Source organism: Kickxella alabastrina (genome assembly GCF_025024165.1).
Source record: "Kickxella alabastrina strain RSA 675 chromosome Unknown BX661scaffold_2, whole genome shotgun sequence".
Lineage (NCBI taxonomy): Eukaryota > Fungi > Kickxellomycota > Kickxellomycetes > Kickxellales > Kickxellaceae > Kickxella > Kickxella alabastrina.
The window spans coordinates 190502-211903 of record NW_026251473.1 but is presented as its reverse complement, the minus strand read 5'-3'; the positions used below and the strand labels follow the sequence as shown (position 1 = coordinate 211903).

General features: G+C 51.3%; 10 protein-coding genes across 10 annotated transcripts; 3 read left to right on the top strand and 7 right to left on the bottom strand.

The window, feature by feature from the left end:
• Nucleotides 1-703: 703 nt before the first annotated feature.
• Nucleotides 704-1994, bottom strand: BX661DRAFT_49052 (uncharacterized protein). The gene has a single exon (XM_051539199.1). The coding sequence runs from the start codon at nucleotides 1893-1895 to the stop codon at nucleotides 801-803; it is 1095 nt and encodes a 364-aa protein (XP_051394447.1). The 5' UTR covers nucleotides 1896-1994; the 3' UTR covers nucleotides 704-800.
• A 1639-nt stretch (nucleotides 1995-3633) lies between these two features.
• BX661DRAFT_176554 (uncharacterized protein) lies at nucleotides 3634-4156 on the top strand. Its single transcript, XM_051534368.1, has one exon. It carries the CDS (start codon nucleotides 3866-3868, stop codon nucleotides 4040-4042), a length of 177 nt encoding a protein of 58 aa, XP_051394446.1. The 5' UTR covers nucleotides 3634-3865; the 3' UTR covers nucleotides 4043-4156.
• A 1723-nt stretch (nucleotides 4157-5879) lies between these two features.
• BX661DRAFT_176550 (tubulin binding cofactor C-domain-containing protein) lies at nucleotides 5880-7086 on the top strand. Its single transcript, XM_051534367.1, has one exon. The coding sequence runs from the start codon at nucleotides 6030-6032 to the stop codon at nucleotides 7050-7052; it is 1023 nt and encodes a 340-aa protein (XP_051394445.1). The 5' UTR covers nucleotides 5880-6029; the 3' UTR covers nucleotides 7053-7086.
• On the bottom strand, nucleotides 7087-10050 carry BX661DRAFT_176549 (uncharacterized protein). The gene has a single exon (XM_051534366.1). The coding sequence runs from the start codon at nucleotides 9864-9866 to the stop codon at nucleotides 7191-7193; it is 2676 nt and encodes an 891-aa protein (XP_051394444.1). The 5' UTR covers nucleotides 9867-10050; the 3' UTR covers nucleotides 7087-7190.
• A 170-nt stretch (nucleotides 10051-10220) lies between these two features.
• Nucleotides 10221-10913, bottom strand: BX661DRAFT_176548 (IGR protein motif-domain-containing protein). Its single transcript, XM_051534365.1, has 2 exons — nucleotides 10720-10913; nucleotides 10221-10597 (listed from the first exon to the last, which is right to left on the bottom strand). The coding sequence occupies exons 1-2, from the start codon at nucleotides 10856-10858 to the stop codon at nucleotides 10323-10325; spliced, it is 414 nt and encodes a 137-aa protein (XP_051394443.1). The 5' UTR covers nucleotides 10859-10913; the 3' UTR covers nucleotides 10221-10322.
• Nucleotides 10914-11543: 630 nt separating this feature from the next.
• On the top strand, nucleotides 11544-12083 carry BX661DRAFT_195826 (uncharacterized protein; the record flags this gene model as incomplete). The annotated part of the gene is made up of 1 exon (XM_051537992.1): nucleotides 11544-12083. The coding sequence occupies one exon, from the start codon at nucleotides 11544-11546 to the stop codon at nucleotides 12081-12083; it is 540 nt and encodes a 179-aa protein (XP_051394442.1).
• Nucleotides 12084-12131: 48 nt separating this feature from the next.
• On the bottom strand, nucleotides 12132-12973 carry BX661DRAFT_176545 (signal recognition particle, SRP19 subunit). Its single transcript, XM_051534364.1, has one exon. It carries the CDS (start codon nucleotides 12894-12896, stop codon nucleotides 12186-12188), a length of 711 nt encoding a protein of 236 aa, XP_051394441.1. The 5' UTR covers nucleotides 12897-12973; the 3' UTR covers nucleotides 12132-12185.
• A 173-nt stretch (nucleotides 12974-13146) lies between these two features.
• On the bottom strand, nucleotides 13147-14814 carry BX661DRAFT_168455 (uncharacterized protein; the record flags this gene model as incomplete). Its single annotated transcript, XM_051533434.1, has 1 exon — nucleotides 13147-14814. The coding sequence occupies one exon, from the start codon at nucleotides 14812-14814 to the stop codon at nucleotides 13147-13149; it is 1668 nt and encodes a 555-aa protein (XP_051394440.1).
• A 405-nt stretch (nucleotides 14815-15219) lies between these two features.
• BX661DRAFT_195823 (NUDIX domain-containing protein) lies at nucleotides 15220-16095 on the bottom strand (the record flags this gene model as incomplete). The annotated part of the gene is made up of 1 exon (XM_051537991.1): nucleotides 15220-16095. One exon carries the CDS (start codon nucleotides 16093-16095, stop codon nucleotides 15220-15222), a length of 876 nt encoding a protein of 291 aa, XP_051394439.1.
• Nucleotides 16096-19762: 3667 nt separating this feature from the next.
• On the bottom strand, nucleotides 19763-20276 carry BX661DRAFT_176540 (uncharacterized protein). Its single transcript, XM_051534363.1, has one exon. It carries the CDS (start codon nucleotides 20201-20203, stop codon nucleotides 19772-19774), a length of 432 nt encoding a protein of 143 aa, XP_051394438.1. The 5' UTR covers nucleotides 20204-20276; the 3' UTR covers nucleotides 19763-19771.
• Between the last annotated feature and the right edge of the window lie 1126 nt (nucleotides 20277-21402).

Here is a 21402-nt window from a genome sequence, read left to right as displayed (position 1 = left end):
CCACCGGCTCTGGTCAGACAGCACATTTGTTCGACAGATTAACTGGGACGCTGCTCCCGAGTATATGGATCCCAAGGCGATTGAGCTCCTCCAGGAAGATAATGGCCAACTTAAGCGACCAGCCGAGGACGAGATCAATTCTGGGTCGTTCAAGAAGCTAGCACTTTAGGTTTTTTTGTTTTTTTTGTTTTTAATAAATCTTTTTACAACCCAAAAAATCAACTGCAAAAAATAAAATATTTACATTTTACTCATATTTTCTTCAAGTTTAATAAAGTTTTAAACTCTTGTCTGTACCTCTTGTTTACCAATCTACTGATCACCTTTCACCGATCACTTTAGCTGTAAACAACAGATACTTTTAAACTCGCACATTGACCAATTTTATTGAAGATTGATTGCATCCATAATTTTCGATTTTTGCTATTTTGCCAAATTATTGGTTGATGGCGATCAACTGATTAACCAGTCTTGGCTGTTTAGCCACACAAACAATAAGTCACACAGTAACCAGAGCAATATACTCTCTTCTCTTTACCTCACACAGTGCATAGCACTTGTTATTAAATATACTTTATATTATTATACTTTATCTACACGTTCATAGAACGTTCCTATATTCCAACACAAATGATTTCAATTTAACGTTATTCTTTCTTATTTCTTAATTTGCTTTATTTTTCCTTTCCTTTCCTTTCCTTTCCAATTCACAATTCACATTTTACATTTTATTATTTCTTTTTATACACTTTCAATATTGTATTTCATTGCCATAGACGATAGCCGGTACTACCTCGCAATTAGCGTCGGAGCAGCACTCGGCACATACTGGGTACTTTCACATCTTTTGGACCAATTGCAGTACGAGTTAGATTTCCGCTACGCACATCAACAAAAGAAGCGACGACAACACGCCTAGTACACTGGGACTGATACTTCCAAAAGGGAGTGCGGACAATGAGGCAGCGCTGGACATTCAGACAGCCGAAATGGTTAATTCCTTGGCACAATTGGCGCTGCATTTGGACAACTTTAAGCTGCAGGATATTGCATCTGAGCTGGTGCTCAATATGGCCATGCGGCGAGAGATGCTGCAGCTGATAGTCGCACAGGATCAGGGCAGGGCAGTTCAGGAACAGAGGAGGAGGGCCGGTTGCGGGCAGTTGTATTACTCCAGGTGCTGGTGATGATGCCGCAGCGGGTCGGCAGGGTGGTTCAGGCCAGCGGCACATGCGGCGGGCAGCCGGCTGCAGGCTTCTTGAGGTGCTCAGCGAGGCACTTTTGCAGTCAGCCAATGGCTCGGCTCGAGGCAGCAGCAAGCAGAGGCAGTGGTCAGACGCCATGCTTGTGTCAGTATGTGTGGCCATGGCAAAGCAGTTTGCGCTGCGCACTGAGTACCACCGGTGAGTGGTCGATCTGGCGTCTCTGCCTGCATTGCTCGGTGTCGCACGCCAGTCAGTGGCTGAGCTTGAGCTTTTTCGCATGCTGGTGGAGAGCCTCACGTGGCTGTGCACTTTTCTCACAGCGTATCCGCCGCCAGCAGCAGAAGAAAACGCAACGGAGGTGGCGAATCTGCAGATGGTGCAGCTGCTGGAGTTGGGCGTCGTTAACGCCATCCTCGCGTGCGTCCGCCAGGATGACCAGGGCGTGTCCTTATGGGGCATTGGGTTTCTGCATGAGTTCGTGTCGCAAAGTGTCGGCAAGGCGCATCTGGCAGTGAGCCCAGGGTTGGTGCACTGGCTGTGTTGCAGGCTGGCGGCGGGCAAGTATGGATACACTAACCAGCCGATTATGTGCTCACTCTGGTGCCTGTGCACGACGCAGGAGACAGATGTGGCGCCGGCTGCACTGGCGGAGGTCATGCAGCCAGAGAATCTGTGGCATGTGTTGGCCATGTTTGTCTCTGACGACGACGCTGACGCGCGCTACTGGAGTATAGCGCTGATCAGCCATGTGTCAATGCCAGTATTGCCACACCGGTAGATTATTCGCAGTCCACTGCCCCAGGCCATGGCCAGTGTGGCCAAGGCGCTGATGCCAGACTCCCGTCTGACGCTGATGCCTGAGATGGCCAGCGTTATTTTGCCCCTGTGTCATTCGATTGATGTGGCGCCAATGATGGCCAAGTGTCCGACGATTGCAACCATTTGTGTCAGGCTACTTATGGCTGACGCCGAGTCGGTGCATGTATCTTGGTCATAATGGCCGTCATCAATGCTACAGTGATGTCGCGCGGCTTTCTGCAGCTGCTGATGGCTGACGACGGAATTAAAGTACAGCGGGTCAAACTGGCATTGGCCAATGGCACTAGCAGCAGTCCAACGCAGAGTTACGCGGCAAAAGGCCTGGTTGCGCTGATGTACGCCGGGCAGGTGGAGGCCAGGGACGTTGTATGCAATGTGCTGGCCCTGCTTCTGTGGCAGATGGAGTGCATGTATTTGAATATTTTGGAGCTGGCGTTCTATCCCGTCGGTGACAGCGACAAAGCATTGGGTGAGATCGTGCCAAAGAGAACTAGGTTGGGTCAGCAGATGAACGCTGCCTTGGTGCTGTTCTCTGCAATGCAGGTTGTTGCTGCGCAGCAGGGAATGTGGATGGGTGCCGGCGTGCTTGTTGTGTTTGACGTACTCGGATACTTCCAGATGGGGTTGCTTGGCCAGCTGGCTGCCTACATTCAGTACTCGTGTGGGGTGGACACAGATCCCATGAAGAGCCTGAGCATCTGGAGCAGTGCTGTGAATATGGGCGTTGATGTGGTGGTTGCGTCGTACTACGTGGTTGTTGGTGAGGAAGACGACACGCACTGTCACGCGTGCAGAAGACCTGTGAAGGTGTCGCAGAAGCATAAAACTCACATGGAGGACATCAGCAGCGAGCACCTGTGCTTCAGCACAGTGAGGAAAGGTTGAAGGCTGGACATGATGTATATCAATAACTTGAGAGCAGCCAGCATCGGTGGGGATTCTCCTTGGGGCTGCGCAACACGCGGCTGCGCAGTCTGCTGCCAATGCTCTAGATGCTGATGGGTGTGCTGGCAGACTCACTGATGGTGGCCGGGCTTGGGATGCAGTCGCCGGAGACCATCCAGTGCCTGCTCTATCTAATGTGCATCCTTGGCTGCGAGCTGGCGCTGGTGCTGCATGGCATGTATTTGCATGCCTTGGCTGCTATCAACGTGTGTACACTGTGCCGCAGGGATGCGTATGTGGGCTAAGTACCTACGCTGAGAGCCAATGTCGGTTGCTGACTTGGCGGGTGATGTGGAAGAGCAATAGAAGTGCTTTATGGATGAGCTGGGGTGAGACAGCAGCAGTTGCTGGAGGGGTCGGGCGTGTGCTTTGATGACTGCGGAGTATCTGCAGCCAAGTATTTTGATAAGTTCCTTGAGGTTGAGCTGCTGACTGTTGCGCAGTTTGGCGAATTTTACGCACAGCCCACGCTTGATCGGTGTGCAGCTGGGTGGCAGACAGGCACTGATATGTTTGCCTCGGCTGGTAATGATCAGGGCGTCAATAGCTTTGGTAATGTCGGGCTAGTCGTGAACCACTCAGGGCTGCGCGGTACTGCCATTGACTGCAAGGTCACAGAGGTGCCGAAGCCGGTGCCTGCCGCGGATATCTTGTTTTCCCACCTCAGGATCAAGCCATCCTCTGCTGCTGCTGCAATTGCTGATAGTGTTGCTGCCTTGGCAGATGAGCCCCACTTGTTGTACTTGCCATAGTGCCCATCGTTTACTGTGCTTCTCAGCGGCAAAACAGTATGGAACTCAAGCTGGAATTTTGAGTCCGTCGTGGTCACGACTTATATCTGGGAGAATGCTAGTGGCAAGCACAGTTTTCATGTGCGCCTGTTTACTGGCCAGCTGATGCAGGTCGGATGGTGCTTGGACCAGTGTAGGGTTTTCCCTGAGGGTGGTGAGAGTGTCAGGTATGATCTCCAGAGTATCTCCTATGACGGCATGCAGATATGCAAATGGTATGTATGGTACAGCGACAGTGACTGCAATATCGCTGGCCCTAGGCAAGCACAGCAATCAGCATAATGAAAAGTGGAAGGCCGGGGATGTTATTGGCACATTAATTAATTTGGACTGTGGCAGTGTTGTGTTTTATAGCAACAGACAGTCGACGGCTAAGGAATTTGAAAGGGGCGTGAGTGAGTTTGACGCTGTGGACAAATGCAGGTGGTGGTTCCTTGCTGTCTCGCTTGCATCAGAACAAGGGCTGGTTTTTTTGAAGCCTGATGTCAAAGAGAAAGTTTTGCTGTTGGCCACAGTTTTCCAATTGGCATTCTGAGTGGGAAATGACTGTTGATTGAGCTAACATTCTTGCTGCAATGCTGTGTCCATTACTAGAGACATTATTGGCAATGTTGAAACGCTTGCCAAGGATTGTGTATATTGAAAATAAGCATGTGCAAAATGTGAACTAAGATTGTCTGACTAAATTTTTTGTTGAAAGCCTGCTGAAAAAAAACAAATTCTCAAAGTATTGTAAAGGATGCTACTAAACTGGCAAAGGTACTTAAAAATGCCAAACTCAAAATGACACTTGTCTTAAAAATAGAAACTACCATGCATCTATTAAAATAGTATTTTACCATGTAAATTTTGAACACATATTTAGACTGTTTTAAACTAATTATTTGCAATGCCATTGAAATGTGCGCTGTAGCAACCATTGTTGCTTTAATATTTTAAACCGAGTAGTTCTGCAAACTTGCAATTGTATTTTATTAGCTGGTCGTGATCAACTGGTTAGCTAGTCTTGGTTGTTTAGCCAGACAAACACTCAATTTATAGTCACATAGTGACACATATCACATAGGTGTACTGCCCCATCTCATCAGTGCATAGCGCCTTTACAAGACACAATTATATATACATAGTGTTTATCTCTTCACGTTCACCGAACATTCATAGAACTTGGATTTCAAGATGAAAATTGAATATTATTTTGAAACGAATTAAATGAAAAATTAGAAAGCACTGAGCGCGTACCAAACAACGCCTCTTGTGGGGGGGGGCAATTATACTAGAGGTTTTAGATTCTACTGCTTGATAAAATGACAAATGTCTTCTTTCAGCTCCTGCCAGCCATGTCTGATATATAGGTTCCAGTTTCTTTATCCTGATAGTGGGCGTCCATACACATTTTAAGTTTCTCCAATATGTAACCTAGTGGTGCTGGATACACCTGGAGGCTGTTGAGTATTTCAGCCAAGTGATCTGCGGCTGGGCCCCAAAAACCCCATTGAAAGCCCTCTCTCACATTCAGAATTTCGCGCTCCCATTATGGACACATGAACAAATGGACCTGTGTCTCAATTGGTCTGACAGCCAGGCGATGGAGCATAGACGTATCTCTGGTTTAGGGTATGCGTCGGGGGTACCATTCTCGCTGTCTGTTTGTTGCAGGCAGTGAGCGGAGGAGCAGCCTTAATGCAAAGAAGCGACGGATGGGGTTCCTCGTATTGGTGATGCGCCAGGCATTCTTATGATACCGATTGCCTTTTCTATCCATCACCATATACATCGCCCGGAGGATGGTGGTGACTGTCGTGGATGAGGACTTTGGTAGCTGTTCAGGGGCCAGAGGCAGTGGTGATAGTACTGTTGCCATTGTCACTGCAGGTACTGTATTTGGCGTCAGTACTGTTGCTATTGCTCCTTATGATGCCTCTGCCGGTGCTGCTGCCAATCTCTCTGCGTGAAGAATTACCTGCAAAATGTTTTTCTAATAACTTGCCGAGGGTTATAGGTCCACAATTCGTCCCCACAAGGGGTGTTGTTTGGTACGCGTTTGGGGTTTTCTTATTTTTCCCACTTAATTCATCCCACAATAATATTTATTATTCATTACATTTTTTCATTTAATCCGTTCTGCAATAATATTTAATTATCATTACATTCTTATTTTATTCGCTTAATTCGTTCGACAATAGTATTCAATCATCCTCATTTACATTATTTGATCAATTTTTTATGTACTTTTAATACTATCTATTTATATTCAAAAAAACATATTCACATGGCTTCCGCAGGTAGTTCAGTGAACGCTGAAGCAGCATCCCAATTCTGGACATACTTCCAATCGCAAAAACAAACAATCCTCGGTGAATCCGCCAAATCCCACGATATATCCCATCTTATACGCGAATTAGACAGCAAACTGCGCGAAGCCTTTATATATCTTCCACCGTACGACCAAAAACAATTTACAAAAGACATTGATGTACTACGCGCACTCTTACATAAAAAACACACGACATTGGGAAATAATAATGTTGGAAATGGGGGAGGTGGTGGTAAAAGTGGGTTCAAGTTTAAATCGGCTTCTGCTGTTAGCCGATCGACCATAGTGCGTCCGCCTGCGGTTATAAAGAGTGAGCGTTTAGTTACGCCTGATAGAGGCAACGGCACCGACAGCGGCGGCAGTGGTGGAGGTGGTAGTGGGGAGGAGGGATCATTTGTGTTTAGTGGAATTGACAGCAAATGGATTGTGGCCAGTCCTTGTAGCAACAATAGCGTGCAAACAGATTGCGAACTACAGGATATATCCAACAGTATCGTGGACTTACGCCCGATCAGCAATACCCTGCGAGCGCTGAATTGCCACCGGATAACAAACACTCTTATAATCTGCCATGCCTTAGCGGGCTCCGCCACCATTCGAGACTCCCACCGATGCACAGTAGTCCTAGGAGTGAGGCAGTTTCGATTGGAGAACTCTGAGCTTGTCCATGTGCTTTTGCATTGCGTGAGTCATCCGATTATTGAACGGTCAAAGGGTGTGCGGTTTGCGGAGTTTCCTAGCGTGTTACAGTCGGAGTCTATGATTCATGGGATGGATGTGGCTGGGTTGCGTGGGTTGGAGAATATGTTTGATAGGGTGGATGATTTCAATTGGCTTAGGAGGCAGGCGTCGCCGAACTGGCGCGTCCATGCGGGGATGGCCGACGACGGGATGTGGTCGCTGGTCGATGACGAAAGCAAGCCGCGCGAACGCGTGCTCGATGGACTGCTTCCTCAAGTTGAATCCTCGGCAAACTGATGCATGCATTGCTCTAGTATATCAATTGGATTGAATTGATATTTGTTATTAAAAATAGAAATGTTATCTAAAGTCTCCAGTGTCTATATATATTTTTTTCAAGCACAAGCATTGAGTGGTTTTTTGTCACTAGCAGCGTCAAATATTCTTGCCACCATCCACCGCGTCGTCATCCTCATTGTCCCCATCCTCATCGTCAGTTCCATCAGAGTCCTCGTCCTTCAGGAAAAAGTCCATATTATCCTCTCCCGCAGCAGCACCATCAGTCTCCTCAAGAATATTGTCAACTAGCATCTCATCATCATCAAACGACGTGTGCGTCTTGACAGTATCCGAAGTGTTAGGTGTGACAGCCAGCTGCGAGCGACTGCCATTAGAAGATATGCTAGCCCGGTTGCCTGCACTAGCAGGAGCAGCAGCAGCGGTTGCTGCCAACTTGTCGTTAGGGGCATTGGCAGATCTAGCAGAGGCAGACGACAAGCGATTGAACGCACTGGTTGGGGTGTCCAAAGACGCCCTGGGAGACACTACGGATGCCGCCGCCGCCACAGCCGCCAATGCAGCTGTCGCAGAAGACGGTGCCACAGCAGTGGCATTAGCCGACGCACCGCTGGTCAAGTGGGCCTGATCCATATCATGCGCCAATTGACTGTCCTCATAAGCAATATCCCCCTTGTTCGGCCTAACGCTAAGCTTAACTGGCCGTTGCACATCAATCCCGCCCAAGAGCTCGTCATAGTGCTCAATCAAGTCCGTGGCAAAAATCTGCGGCACCCTGCTGACGCTGACGCCGACAATCTCCCTGCCGCGCAGAATAACAGGGCCGAGTCTCATACTGATATCCCGGATAAAGGCCTTGCGGGCCTCCGCATCCGTATCGTCCTTGACCTGCTCGCTAAGCGTAAAGAACAGGGTCTGCAGGGTCTTCAAGTGCGCGTAACTGACGCCCTTGAGCAAACCCCTAATGGTATCCAGGGTATCCTCTGTGCTCTTCTCGCTGGCGGAACTGTACAGGGCCCTCAGCGGGCCGTGCAGCTCCTCGGGGCAAAGAGGCATAGGCAATTCGAGAAAGTACAAGACAAGCACGTTGGCGACCACGGGCAGCTCGAACTGCCGCAGCTGCTTCAGAGTTACCTTGGATCCGCGGTTTACCGAGTTGCGCATCTCGTGGATATTACGCAGCAGCGCGCGCGTAGTCCACACCTTGTATCTGTCCTCGGGCGCCATATCGAGCGTGGCCTTCCTGATGGCACTGAGGGCCTTGGCCGGGAACAGCGGGATATCCTTGTGTGAGACCAAGAGCTGTTCATCTAGCGACACGCCGAAGATCTGGTACTCTGCGGGGCTCAAGCCAAAGGGCCGGAAGATAATCGGCCGCGGGGTGAAACGACCAGTGCCGTAGTGCTCGATGGTCCACTGGATGTCCTGCTGCGGCTTAAGGCTCTCCTCGTAAACTTCCAGGCGGTCACCGATGGCCAGCTCGGCCTGCACAGGCATCTTGTGGATGCGCGCGTACTCGGCCAACATCGTCTTAACGTTGATCAGGCGGTTGAGCTCCCACACCTCCATGGTGTCCAGGTAGTTGATCAGCTGCTCCTCCAGATCAGTGCGCACGAGTTCGGCGCGCACCACCGAGTCGCGGTACACCTGGCTAGCCTCGTCAGCCTCCCTCTGCGCGCGCTCATAGGACATGGCGGCGCGGCCAAGGTTAGTGCTGGTGCGGTTGCTCAGCGGCTGGTCGTCGTCGCTGTCGTAATCATCGTCACTCTGGAAGTCCAGCGCCGGCTTCTTCCATTGGTAGTAGCCGTTAGCTCGCGACTGGAACTGCGACCCACGGCCCATGAAGCGCAGGTAGCCCTGGTCCATCATGCTCTGGCCGACCGACACAGCGTCGGCCTCGTTGCGCACCACCGTCGGGTAGTTCGTGCACCACCAGCCAGCCAGGCTCTCGCCGCTGATCAGACCGCGGAACGTCCCGAGGATGCCAAACTTGACGTCGTGCTGCGGCACCTCCTTCTGCATGCGCTGAAGCATCACGTGGAACTCATGCCTGGTCAGCGCAATGTTGCCCAGCAGGATGCTCGCCACGTCCAGCGCGCCGCCGTGCGCCGGCGGCAGCGGCGACGTAATGCTGCTGCGCGTCAGCAGAAAGCGCTGCGCAGCCTCATTGTCGACTGGCGGCTGAGTGGCGGACACAGCGGCGGCGGCGGCGGCAGCGTCGGCCTCGGCCGCGAGCACGCCCATGGACAGCCGCGACTTGACCTCGAACTCCGCCGGCGGCTCCTCGCCAGGCGACTGCATGCGCGGGTTCTCCCGCATACGCATCTCCTCGGCCGCCGCAGCCTTCTGCTTGTACACCCGATGGTTGCGGTCAACCTGGCTGAGCTCGCCCGATGCACGCCTTACGGTGTCATCGATGAGTTTCCAAGAGGCGCGTACGCGCGCACGGTGCTCGTTCGAGAAGCTACGCAGGGGGGCGATACACGTGGTTTGCAGCTCCAGCGCCAGATCGGCATGTGCCCCGGCCATTGCCACACACTCGCTTATGAGCCCGCGGAATGCCGTCTTGAGCGTTGCGCCCTCGTCGCGGTCGAAGCCGGCCAATGTTAGTTGTCGCTCGGAGAGTTGCCGAAGGTTCGTCGCGTAGGTCTCTTCTATGGCTGCGCGGTCGCGAAAAAATGAAAGCAGCTCGTCACATTCGGCGGAACCTTGCTCGAGCTTTTCGTACAGGCTTTGGGGGCCTCGCTCGTACCGCGGCTGGTGGCCGGCGCCGGGGTTGTCCCAGAAGGAGTTTTCAAACTTTAGCATTTGCATGTGGAAAAGGCAGGCTAGTAATTAGCAAAAAGCAAAAAATAAAGCAGGAAATTGAAAAATAGAAGGTTAGAATTGAATAGAGTGCTGGGAAAAAAAGAGGAAAAAGGGAAGAGAAAGAGAGGCAAGGGAAGGGTCCAAACTACGCTTTTCTGCTAATGCTAATGTTAATGCTACTGTTGGTGTTGTGATGATGGTGATGGTGGTGATGATGATGATGGCTTTTCTTTTTCTAAGCGTGCCAATCCGCCCTGCCCCATTTTACTTTCTTTGCTTCAGCTATTACGACAACAAACAAACACAAAAAAGAAATAAGCAACAAGAAATTATAAGCAAGGGATACAGATAAAGCAAGAATTCAAAAAAAAATATGCGCCATTCCTTTCAAAAAAACAAGCAAACAAGCCAGAATAAAAAAAAGTCTATTATCATAAAAACCTCTATTTAAAGTCATTTATTTCAGTCATGGCGGCGTCTCTTTGCGCGCGCTAGCCGCTCCGATCTCTTCATAGTGTGTTTCTTGCTGGTCTGAATAAGATAAGGGTTAATTCCAAGTCTGAACTTATTAGCCCACATCAAAATCCACTTGCGGTGCTTGGGTCCGATTCCCAAATCATGCTTCATCGTGCTGGAATTGGCCCTGAACAGGTGGTCCCAGTCCTTGAATTTGTCTGTGAACTTTTCGCAACCGCGGCCGATCGCCTTGAGGAACGGCTCCGGGCTGTCAAACTGGCCTACAGATTAAAAAAATAATGATAGTGGTGTGTAGGCTTTTTTTTGAGCATGTGTACAAAGGCTATAAAGAACTAAAGCGTAATTGTTGATGAATATGAGGATGGTTGGTTTTATTCTTTACCTCGCGGCCGGGGAATTGCCACTTTTTGTGTGATTGCCGTTGCTGTTGCTGCTGCCACGGGTGCTGCCTCGGTGCTCATACCGCGCACAAGCGACATGCGCAGTGCAGTTGTGCAAGTCAAACGCGCCAAAAAAGACATTATTTTTTCTTTGTGAATCGCAAATACAATAAAAAAATAAAAGTGTATATAGAAATTCAATAAAGAAATGAAAAAAACGAAAATTATCGTGTTTGAATATTTTTTTGTAGCTTGATTCAAGGTTTGAGCCGATATGATTGATAATAGAAAAGAAGGGGGAGAAATCGAACTGAGTTTTTGGAGCCGCCAAATCGAGTCGATCACAAAATTAAAAATTAAAGAGTGATGAAGCGCAGCCACAAATTATTGACATTTAAAAAGGAATCAATTTTTTTTATTCCTTTACTTCTTTTTACACCATTGTGGCAAAAAACGTTTCAATATTTTCTTAAAAGCCATGTTTTTTATATAAAAAAGGAGCACAAGTTGCTTTGTGCAAAATAGACAAAAATAAAAAAGAGAAAACAATAGTAAAATGAGCCTTTATATGCTTCCTTAATCCAATTTTTGTTCTTTTTGAAAACCCGTTTTCATTTGTAAAAAAATGGACTCCGCAATGATGATGCATTTGATCAACTATAGTGCTGATATCAACAGGCGTTATAATGCGCAATTTTCTTCAAACCTCTCCGCCACCTTTTCCATTTACTTTAGTCATTCACTTTCCTATATATTTTCCAAATTATCTCATAAAAACATTTATTTACATACACAAACATACACATAGACAATCAACCACACAGAAATGGGATTTCTCGACATCTTCTATCCCAGCACTTTGCGTTCTCGGCAGCCTCATTACCGCAAAAGCTGCAACTGCAGCGACTGCATCCAGCGCGCACACAGCTACGGCGAACTCTGGCGGCACAAAACCCCACTGTGCACCTGCTGCGACTGCATGGCCAAAGCCGGCCAAAACATCCCACACAACCACAGTACCTACGCACACACCCACGCCAACACCCACACGTGCACGGCCCAGGCAGGGCATTATTACCCAGGCACCACTGGAAGCACCAATCATGTGCAGTCAATGCCGCCGCCAAGATACTCGTTGATGCCGGAGACTACGCATAAGGTGGATGTGTTTTGCCCGGCTAAGGCCTATGCTACACCGCTGGCATTGGCTGCCCCGCATGTGCCGCACCTGTGCTGTCCCAGCGGCGGAGTATCTGCCAATGGCCAGCATGTGTGCACACGGGGGCCGCCGCCGCCGGTTGCGCATGGGTACAACGAGCAGATGTACGTGAGTATGCCTGGTAGCTACCGGCCGTGTAACCGATAACTAACCAAAAAGTTACAAATTAACTATTTTTTTCTGTCTGGACAAATATGGAATATATATGTATATAAAAAACCCCCCCCACGCCCACTTCATACACAAGTTTTATACGAGGTTGACGTTGCCTTTTCCTTTCTTCTTGTTCTTGGCTGGTTTCTTGGACACCTTCTGTGCCGGAGGCTTCGCCACCAGCGGCAGCTCCTCCTCCGGCTCCTCTCCGCCAGGCCCCATCCCGGGCAGCACCGGCATCGCTCCTGAATCAATCAGCTCCTGCAAGCTCGGCTCCCTATCCCTGGGCACCACCACCAGCTTCATTTTCTCCGCTACCACCTCCATCAGCCTCTTCCTCGACGCCACATCCGGCCTTGCAAGCCTCCCCTGGTCATCAAACAGCTGCACCCGCGCTCTCCCAGGATTGAAAAAATCCCTCGGATGCGTCTTCCCAGGCTCATAGCAGACATTAAACCCAGCCTGCTTCACAGCCACAGAAAGCTGCCGCCCGTGCGGCGCAAATATCGCTTGCGAAAGTGGCACTCGCCGACCCTTGGGAATTGACCGGGATTTGTCAAAGTAGAGGGGGTAGAGGCAGATCCATTTTTTAAACTGCGACGCGTCTTCGACTATACGGGCACCATCGGCGGTGGTTTGCCCGATGCGCACGGCGTTTGGTGGCAGGGCCCGGGGAGGGGGTGTGGGCAGCTGTGGGGGGTGCGCGAGGATGGCCGGGTAGGGCGTGGGCGCTTCGGGAAGTGGGAAGTCCATGTCGTCGACGTCCAAGTCCTCGACTGTCGCTGCAAACCGAGTTGAAGAGCTCATCTTCCAAAATAGAAATGAAATGAAATTGAAGAAATTGAAGAAAAAGCGTCGTAGATTTAAAGCAATAAAAACAGAAAAGGAAACCAGAAGAAAGAGAGGAGAAGGAGAAAGCCCAAGCGAGCGGGAAAGCGTGAAAGTGTGAGAGTGTAAAATCAAGGCGGATCACGATCAACTCATCTCACTACAAAATGAACAGGCCACGCATGCACCCAAACCTCAAGCCGCAAACCTAAATCAAAGGCACCCTTTGTCAAATCGTGGCCAGCATGTTCTCGGCCAGCCGAGCGATGCTCTGGAGCTCTCTGCGCGCCTTCTCTGCATCCGGCGTGGCACACCCAGGCAGGCCAGGTGGCATCCCAAGGCTGGCGTGCTTGAGCGCCGCGTGCGCGTCTCTGAGCCCAGCCAGCAGCGCAGCCAAATCCGCTGGATTCGCTGCACCAGCCGCTGCATCAACAGACACCGCAGCAGCAGCAGCAGGAATGCCCTGGACGCCCAGCCCAGAAACCTCATCTGCGGCTGCCACCGGCTGCGTGGCCATACTCATATGCAACCCCCCCTCCGCCTCCGCCTCCGCCTCGGCCACTGCCGCCCGGATATCACTGTAGTTCTCAACAAACGTGCGGAACGCAGCAACGTCCCGAATGCGGCTGTCCCCGGCGCCCTCCAGCACAACCACCGGATCCCCAGCCGCAACCACCGACCTTGCAGCGTTGTAATCCCTCTGCACCGCCTCCTCCCACCGCACCAGCAGCGCAGAGACCTCCGGCGCACCGCCCCCGCGGTGCTGCTGCCCCAGCAGCGCCAGCCTGCAGAGCATGTCGTGCGCCGCCAGCTTCGCATACAGCCGGACGCGGCGGTCGATTCCGCGGCAGACGCAATTGCGGATAACCTCGAGCAGCGCCAAGCTGGCAACCAGCAAATCCCCAGCATGCACGCCCGTCTGTAACTTAATCTCGCTGATCTCCAGATCAAGCGCACCCATCCATTCGTCGAATGGCAGCTGCTGCTGCTGCTGGCTGCCAGGCCCCTTTAGGTCGCCGGCGGGGGGGTCTCGGCGGCGGAAAAGCGCGGCAAACACTGCGTCGGACTCAGGCACCAGCCTGGCAATAATGCGCAGCGCTGTGGTGGCGCATGGCGGCCACGCAGTGGCAACCGAGTTCAGCACGGGCCTCAGCTGGCTGCAGCCGCTGTCCACAAGCCACCGAGCGCCCGAGTCCACTTTGGCGGCGCCCCAAATGCACCTGAGAATCTCATGCTCCTTTGCATACTCGTCCGCCCTCCGTGCCGCCCTAGAGCGCTCGTTCAACTGTGCCAAGTGCGCCAGCAGCAGGCGCAAGCCCCCGTCGGCCACAAAGGCGTTGATCTGCTGGACGCTTTGGTACAGAATATCCCGCCGCAACCGCTCCACCCTCGCAAGCGGCAACGACTGCGTTGTGCAGCGGGCTAGCGCCGCAAGATGGTCGGAAAGAGCTGCCGCCCCGGCGGCCGGCGTGTTTTGCTTGATGCGGTGTGTGTGCAGGATCTGGAGCTTGCTTTCGCGTGGTAGCTGCTGCATTGCTTGGCGCTGGTCGCCGTGGACCCCGAGATCGTCCATGATCATGCCCAGGTCCTCGTCCAGCTGCCCCGGGTACAGTGCGTAGAGCGGCGAGCCTGGTTGCGATAAGAGCGCTGAGTGCGGCCGCTGTGCTTGCGAGTGCCGCTGCGTTGCTGCTATACTAGGGTGTGCGGCTGCTGAGTGGTTGCGGGGCCGCGACTGAGGCGGCGGCGGCGGTGTAGAGAGCGGCGATCTGGTTCTGGGCGTTGTTGCAGAGAGCGTGTCGGTGCTGGTGCTGGCTGAAGCGGATGAAGTGCCTGAGTCGAGCTGGTCAAAGTTGTCGCTGGACTTTGTGCTTCTTTTGAGCGAAAATGGAAGACGCATTATTCAAAAACAAAATTGTATTTTTAGAGGGGAAATAAATTTGTAGGAAAATTGAAAAAGGAATAAATGGCGGCTTGTCCGCAGGCTTTGAGATATATACTCACTGCGCTGCTATGAGCTCATTTATACCTCCTTTCTCAAAATAAAACCAAGCAGCACATAAACAGACATAAACAACCATGCGTGCATGCACCACGACACGAGAATACAACTATCAGGGAGGAACAGAATGACGCAACTAGTCAATTAAGGGAAATCGATAACATTCCAAATACAACAAAACATAAGCACTAACGAGCTCAAAATGGCTTTTAAATCGGACTTGTCAAAAAAAGGTTGGTGCGAATCGGAAGGGCAATCATTTCCTTTCCCCAAATAAAAAACAACAAGGCCATTTCCTTCTTTTCAAAGACTCGGCTGCTGCTGAGCTTGGATGGTCTGCAACAGCCGAATGCAATGAAACCCGCCGGACTCGGCCTTCCGCATAACAAGCCTATGCAGCGGGCCAGCCCCAGCCTCACAAAAAAGATCCCCGTCACCACCACCCATTCGCTGCTCATACGCCTTGTCGCCAGGCAGCAGCGCAACGGTCATCCCATCACTACGCCCGCAAAGCACCGGCTCCACCGCGCGTCTATTGTCGCCCACCTGCGCGGCCAAAGCCTGCCACCTGCGCACCCTTCCCAGCTCACTCAGCATGTAGAATTGGGGAGGAAACAGGGGCAATTTCCCCTGCATATTCGCCTGCAGCGCCTCATCCGGCTGCACCCATGCGACCTGCACCACCTCGGATTCCTGCACCCTCACTCGGCGCAGCTGATCCACCACACGCCTGCTTTGCTCGTTGTTGCCAATGTTGACTATGAAAAAACTTGTGTCAAATCTTTTTTTCTGCGCCCTCGGCGTCACCCATCGCCCGACACCCTGCGGATCCAAAAACCGCACACCCGAGGTGCACATTTCATGGAAGCTTTTCCCGCGAGTAATGATGGAGTCTGGCGGCAATGTGTCAGTAAGCAGGAGCCCGGTTTCTTCGAATGTCTCTCGCAGTGCGCAGATTTGCAATGCGCTCAGAGATGAGGTATTTTGGCAGGTGTCCTGTGGTTCTTCGAGGCCGCCGGGAAATACGTGAGCGCCTTCAAAACTGCCTGTGCTGACGCGCTTCACCATTAGGACGCCGTAGTTGTGCAAGGATTTGCTGCTCAGGGATGAGATCATGCTGCTTGGAATGGCAGAGAGGGGCGCTGTGACAATAAGCGATGCTGAGGCGCGTGGAAACATAATGTAAAGGTGAATATGGAGCAAAGTAAATTAATAAAAAGTGGTTTATAATTTATCAATTAGAGAAAAGTGAAAGAAAAATTGGGGGTCTTTGGTATATGCATGCTGATGTTTACTTTTACTTGGACAGCCAGTCAGGTAAAAAAAAGTTACATTCAAGTACCTCGCACGTGATATGATATATCGTGGTAACCAATAAGCTAAAAATGATATTATATACAATTACGGCTCGGTTCAAGCCGGAAAATATCACGCGACACTGCTCCAAGAGAGTCGCAGAACTTGAAACAATAATGGTGAGAGAATAGGGGGGTGTAGAGCTTCAGCCAATAATACACCCCCACCCCCCCTTCCCCTCCTCCAAAATGATATGCAGAGGAGGAAAAAAACGAAGCATCACGTGGACCTCCCCAATCACAATTTTTACTTTACTGAGCAAGAAAGAAGAAAGAACGCGTTTTCAGTGTTTTTTATTTTAGGAACCCAGTACTTCCACCCACCCCCCCTGTTATTTTTTTCCATTTTTTTCCTCAACTTTTTTTAAATTTTATTTTCTATACTCTTAGATTCTATCGGCTAGAAACCCCCCGAAACCAACCCCCCCCCTTTCTTTTCATTTTGTCGTTTCCTTTTAGCCATTTTTCTTTTATTTCATCTTCTGTTGCTTTGGTAGCGGTCCCCTCCCCATTGGTATTTTGGTTATCGGTCCTCTCAAAGAACCGAATAGGAGGAAGAGGACCCTTGCATTTTTATTTTAATAGTCATTTTTATTTTAGCTAGATAATAAGTCTTTTGCTTTTTTTGGTCAAATTCAAAAACCAACAGCAGCTTTCTCCCCCCTTTTAACCCTCTTCGAGTCAAGGAAATAGGAAATAAAAAAGCGGGGACGCGTTCGTCACAAGCTCTGAATAAAAAAATATAAATGTAAGCCACCCATCAAATCACAATTAATTTGCTATATCACACGCACACACACTATCTCGTCCTCTTAATTGCCTTCTTTTCTTTCTATCTGCAAGATATGCTTTCTCATCTAGCCTGCAGAAAGATAGAGAGAGAGAATGACACAAAAATAAATAAACAAAAACCTGCGTTATTTGTTTATTTTATACACCCTGGCACTTCCGCGTTCAAACAAATAAATGACCACTAATATTTTGTTTTGTTTTCCTACACTTTGTCGATTTATTATTGTTTGCACTGTTACGTAGTAACCACCTCTCCCAACCCAAACACACACACACAGCAGCCGCCGCAGCCGCAAAAACCATACAATAAAGGAGGAAGAATCGGAGGACACATCAGATCAGAAAGATAGACAACACATCTTGGCACAATGTCAACCGACAAGTGCACGCTCATCCCAGAGCAACTCTTCGAGTCGCAAGAGGCCTTCATAATGCACGTCAAGCGATACGCGATGGAAAACGGATTCAACGTGCGGCTGGACGACGTCGAGCGGGACAAAGGCGGGCTGATCCGCAAGCGCGACATCGTATGCTCTTCAGAGGGCGCGCCGCGCAGCAAAGACTCGCTGAAGCGCGAGGGCAGCCCTGACAGATTTTCGGACGTCGAGGGCAGCGAGCTAATGACGCCGTCGAGACCCGGGATCGCACACTCAGGCGTCCACCGACGCAAAAGCATGAAGACCGGGTGCCGGTGGCTGGCGCGCGCCTCGCGGCAGTCCTCGGGCATGTGGAAGATCATTATGCTGCGGCTCGAGCACAACCACGAGCTGGTCACCCGGTACGAGCTGGCAATGGTCGCGAACTCAACTGTGCGGTCCGGCGACATCGACAGTGTATCGGCGGCTGCCCTGGCTGCGCGTGGCGCCCTGGAGGGTGGCTCGTACTGCGGCCCGTCGGTAGAATTCAAGAACTTGTTTTTGCAGATGAGCGCTGCCTGTGCTGACCTTTGCTGGGCCGCTGCCAGGCACCCTGAGACCATCGCTGAGGTTATGAGCGAGATCCGCCGCCTGCACGCGCACCTGGAGAAGCACCAGAGCTCGGCGGACGGGTACGATGCAGCGGCAGACGCCCCCCTGGGAACCCGGGCGCACTCGACTCTGCCAGCGATTTCAGAAAACGGCGATGTCGATGCTGACTCAGAGAGCGCCCGGATGGACGACGGGTCGCTGGTCATGATGGGTGGCCAGCCCAACGGGCCAATGCCCGGCCATATCATCAACCATTCGCCGCCGCAGCCGTCACATTTCCTGGGCGTGCCGCATTTGATCTCCCAGATCGATGCCACTATAGCCGAGTCACCGGTGCAGATCCTTGCCAGGTCGCAGAACCGACATGTGCAGGACCACTCGCCGGAACTGAATACCGCTCCTGGCAGCTTTTCTGCTGCTTCTGCGGCTGCCGCTGCCACGGCTGCTGCCACGGCGGCTGCTGCGGCTGCAGCTACTTCCACAATGAATGTGGAATCGGAGGCTGCAAATTCCCCCGTACTGGCCTCTATGCAGGTACCGGTTGTGCCTGCAGGCACTGCCGGTGGCGCGGTCAAGAGGTCCCGAGGTCGACCGCGAAAAAACCCAATGGTCGCCGATGGAAAATCATCCTCGAAAACCAAGGCGCAGCAAAGACGCGACCAACAACAGCAACAACAGCAGCAGCAACAGCGGGATATATTGCAACAACGTGAACAGCATCAGCAGCAGCAGCAACACCAGCAGCAGCAACACCAGCAGCAACCGCAGCATGCTCAACTCAAGCCCACGCCTACACCTGCCGACCTGGCATCCTTGTCTCACAAGATAATTTCGCAGAACGCTGCTTCTTCGCCAGCCAATATGCAACGCCCCTTGAACTCAGCCCTTGCCCTGCCACCGCAGTCCTCCTTGCAGGTGCATTCACATCAGACTATTCGTGCCCAAATGCTTGGAAGTGGGGGTGGAGGTGGAGGCTCTGGTGTGCCCTCCCTGTTGGATCCTCGACCGCATGGTGCCGGCAGCAGTGTCCAGCGTCAGCCGCAGGCACCGCAGCCGCAACCGCAGCAGTCACCGACATTTTTTCTCGGCGCCGCCGAGGGAACCGGCTATTCAGAACACTCAGCAGCTGCAGAACCACCAGCAACAACAACAAATGTGGAACATTCAACAACAGCAGCAGCAGCAGCAACGGACGCCTATGCAAATGTCGCAGAGGGTCTGGGAAAATCCTCATACCACCAGTTTGCTCAAAAACCCACCGGCTACTCAACCACCAACAGGGCAGCAACTACCTCCACCTCAGCAGCAGCAACAGCAGGCCTTCATCAACATGCAGCAGCAACAGCAGCAAAATCAGCAACAACAGCATACGCAACAAATGCACATGCAATTACAAACTTACGACGCAGCGGCATACCATCACCAACAACAACAACCTCAGCAACAATTCCATCAACAGCAGCAGCAACAGCAGTCTCAGTATCACGCTCAGCAGCAATATCAGCAATATCCGACTCTGCCGCGACTACGTCCTCCGCAACCGCAGTAGATGCTGCTACCACAGCTGCCGTTGCTGCTTCCGCTGATGTGGATTCTGCGTTTGTCAGTAGACAGAGGCCCTTGGCTACTGCAGGCAGAGATCATGGTCAGACCACTTCATTCCCGAGTGTCCCTTATAACTCATATCATCATTACTCGCAGCAACAACAGCACCAGAAGCAGCAGCAGCAGAGGCAGGAATCAATATCCCATAGGCAGCAGCACCCTCAGCAACACCAACAGCACCCTCAGCAACAGCTTTTCCAGCAGCAGCATCACCAAATGTTTCATCTGAATCCTGCTATGCAAACTGCTCATATGGGAAGAGAGGCTGCTTCTACAGCGCAGTTTAATTCGTATTTGCTCATGACCCGCAACCAACCACAGCAGCAAACACAGACGCAACAGCAGCAGCAGCAGCAGACGCAGGATAATTTGGCCAGTGGTGTCTCTCATCAGTCTCCACCCATGGGTGCAATGTCTGTCTTGCCGCCTATGGCTCATGGCAATGGGGTGCTTAATGGTACTGCGAAACGCTTTGATGAGCTTCAGCTGAACCAGTATCACAATATGAGTAACTGGCAGATATGATAGTCCGGGGAATTGTCTGTTGAGTTTTGAGTTGAGATTCATTTTCTCTTTTTTTTATTGTTTATTTTTCTTTTAACATATTTTGTTCACCTAATTGAAGTTTTATATTTACACATACATATAGTCTATATTTTTCATATTGTTGAATAATGATAATTGTAAGTATTTAAAAATAAAAAGATGAAAATTGAGTGTAAAATAAGTGTAGAAAGAAATCAATATATCTAAATACTATGTGGTTCAAGAAAAGATGAGGCTCGCCGCGATATCCAAATTACCACCAGCAGCTTCGAGGTTGCGAATGGCTTCCTGGCGGCTGACACCCAGATCCATCAGGGCCTTTATAGACGACTCTGAAAACTGAGTCTGCTGCTGCTGTTGCTGAGCCTGCCGCGGGCTCTGGGCTTGAATCTGCTGCTGAATCTGCTGCTGCTTCTGCTGGTACTCCTGCCTCTGGGCAATATCCGACACTGCAGCGCCACCCATCAGCGCACCCACACCCGACGTCGACGGGCGCGGAGGCGTAGCAGCCGCCACCCCCGCAGCCTCCGCCCCCGCAGCCGTCGGTGGAACCACCGGTGCAACACCATCTGCTGGATCATCATCATCCAAGCTCTTCGGGATCAAATGCTCCGGCAAAAACTCAATAACATTCTCGTCAATAACCAGGGCATTACGCTTCAAATCAATGCAAGCCAAATGCCTCTTGAGCATATCCAAGCCAAACAAAAGCCCGAGGTGTGCACCCTCCATGACTGTGAATGAGCATAGGAGCTCAAGGCCACCAACGTCCATTCGGGCGTTATGCACGCGGCCGAGAATCTTCGCTCTGCCTACGCCACGGGCCTCGCCAGCAAACCTCGTGTCAATCAGGCGCATAATGCCGCAGCGCTCCGCGCACGAATGACTCATGATTGTCGCTTGGGCGCCCGAGTCCACCAGAGCCTTAATCGGCGTCCCATTGACAATAACACTGATATACAGCATACTGACGGAGGCAAAGGACTCGGGGTTGAGCTCCAGTGCTGTCTCCATGTTCTTCATAACGTTCTCCTGTCTGATCATCTCCTCGATACGCCGCTGGGACTCTACGTCGAAGGGGTCAGCTTCAAGGTTGGCCAGCTCCCGCTGTCTCTCATTCTGTATTGCCTGCTGCTGTTGTTGGAGCACCCCCATGAGACGTGCAAATTCTGAGGGGTTGTTTTGCACCGCTTGCGCTATCTCCGGGTGTGTCTGCCTGA

What these genes read in the sequence shown, in the direction of transcription:
- BX661DRAFT_176550 (XM_051534367.1), top strand. Translation starts at nt 6,030, where the DNA reads ATGGCTTCCGCAGGTAGTTCAGTGAACGCTGAAGCAGCATCCCAATTC.
- BX661DRAFT_176540 (XM_051534363.1), bottom strand. Translation starts at nt 20,203, where the DNA reads ATGAATCTCAACTCAAAACTCAACAGACAATTCCCCGGACTATCATAT.
- BX661DRAFT_176545 (XM_051534364.1), bottom strand. Translation starts at nt 12,896, where the DNA reads ATGAGCTCTTCAACTCGGTTTGCAGCGACAGTCGAGGACTTGGACGTC.
- BX661DRAFT_176549 (XM_051534366.1), bottom strand. Translation starts at nt 9,866, where the DNA reads ATGCAAATGCTAAAGTTTGAAAACTCCTTCTGGGACAACCCCGGCGCC.
- BX661DRAFT_176554 (XM_051534368.1), top strand. Translation starts at nt 3,866, where the DNA reads ATGCAGGTCGGATGGTGCTTGGACCAGTGTAGGGTTTTCCCTGAGGGT.
- BX661DRAFT_176548 (XM_051534365.1), bottom strand. Translation starts at nt 10,858, where the DNA reads ATGTCTTTTTTGGCGCGTTTGACTTGCACAACTGCACTGCGCATGTCG. An exon ending in GGCAATTCCCCGGCCGCGAG is followed by an intron (nt 10,598 to 10,719) that starts GTAAAGAATAAA and finishes TTTAATCTGTAG; the next exon opens with GCCAGTTTGACAGCCCGGAG.
- BX661DRAFT_49052 (XM_051539199.1), bottom strand. Translation starts at nt 1,895, where the DNA reads ATGGCCAACACATGCCACAGATTCTCTGGCTGCATGACCTCCGCCAGT.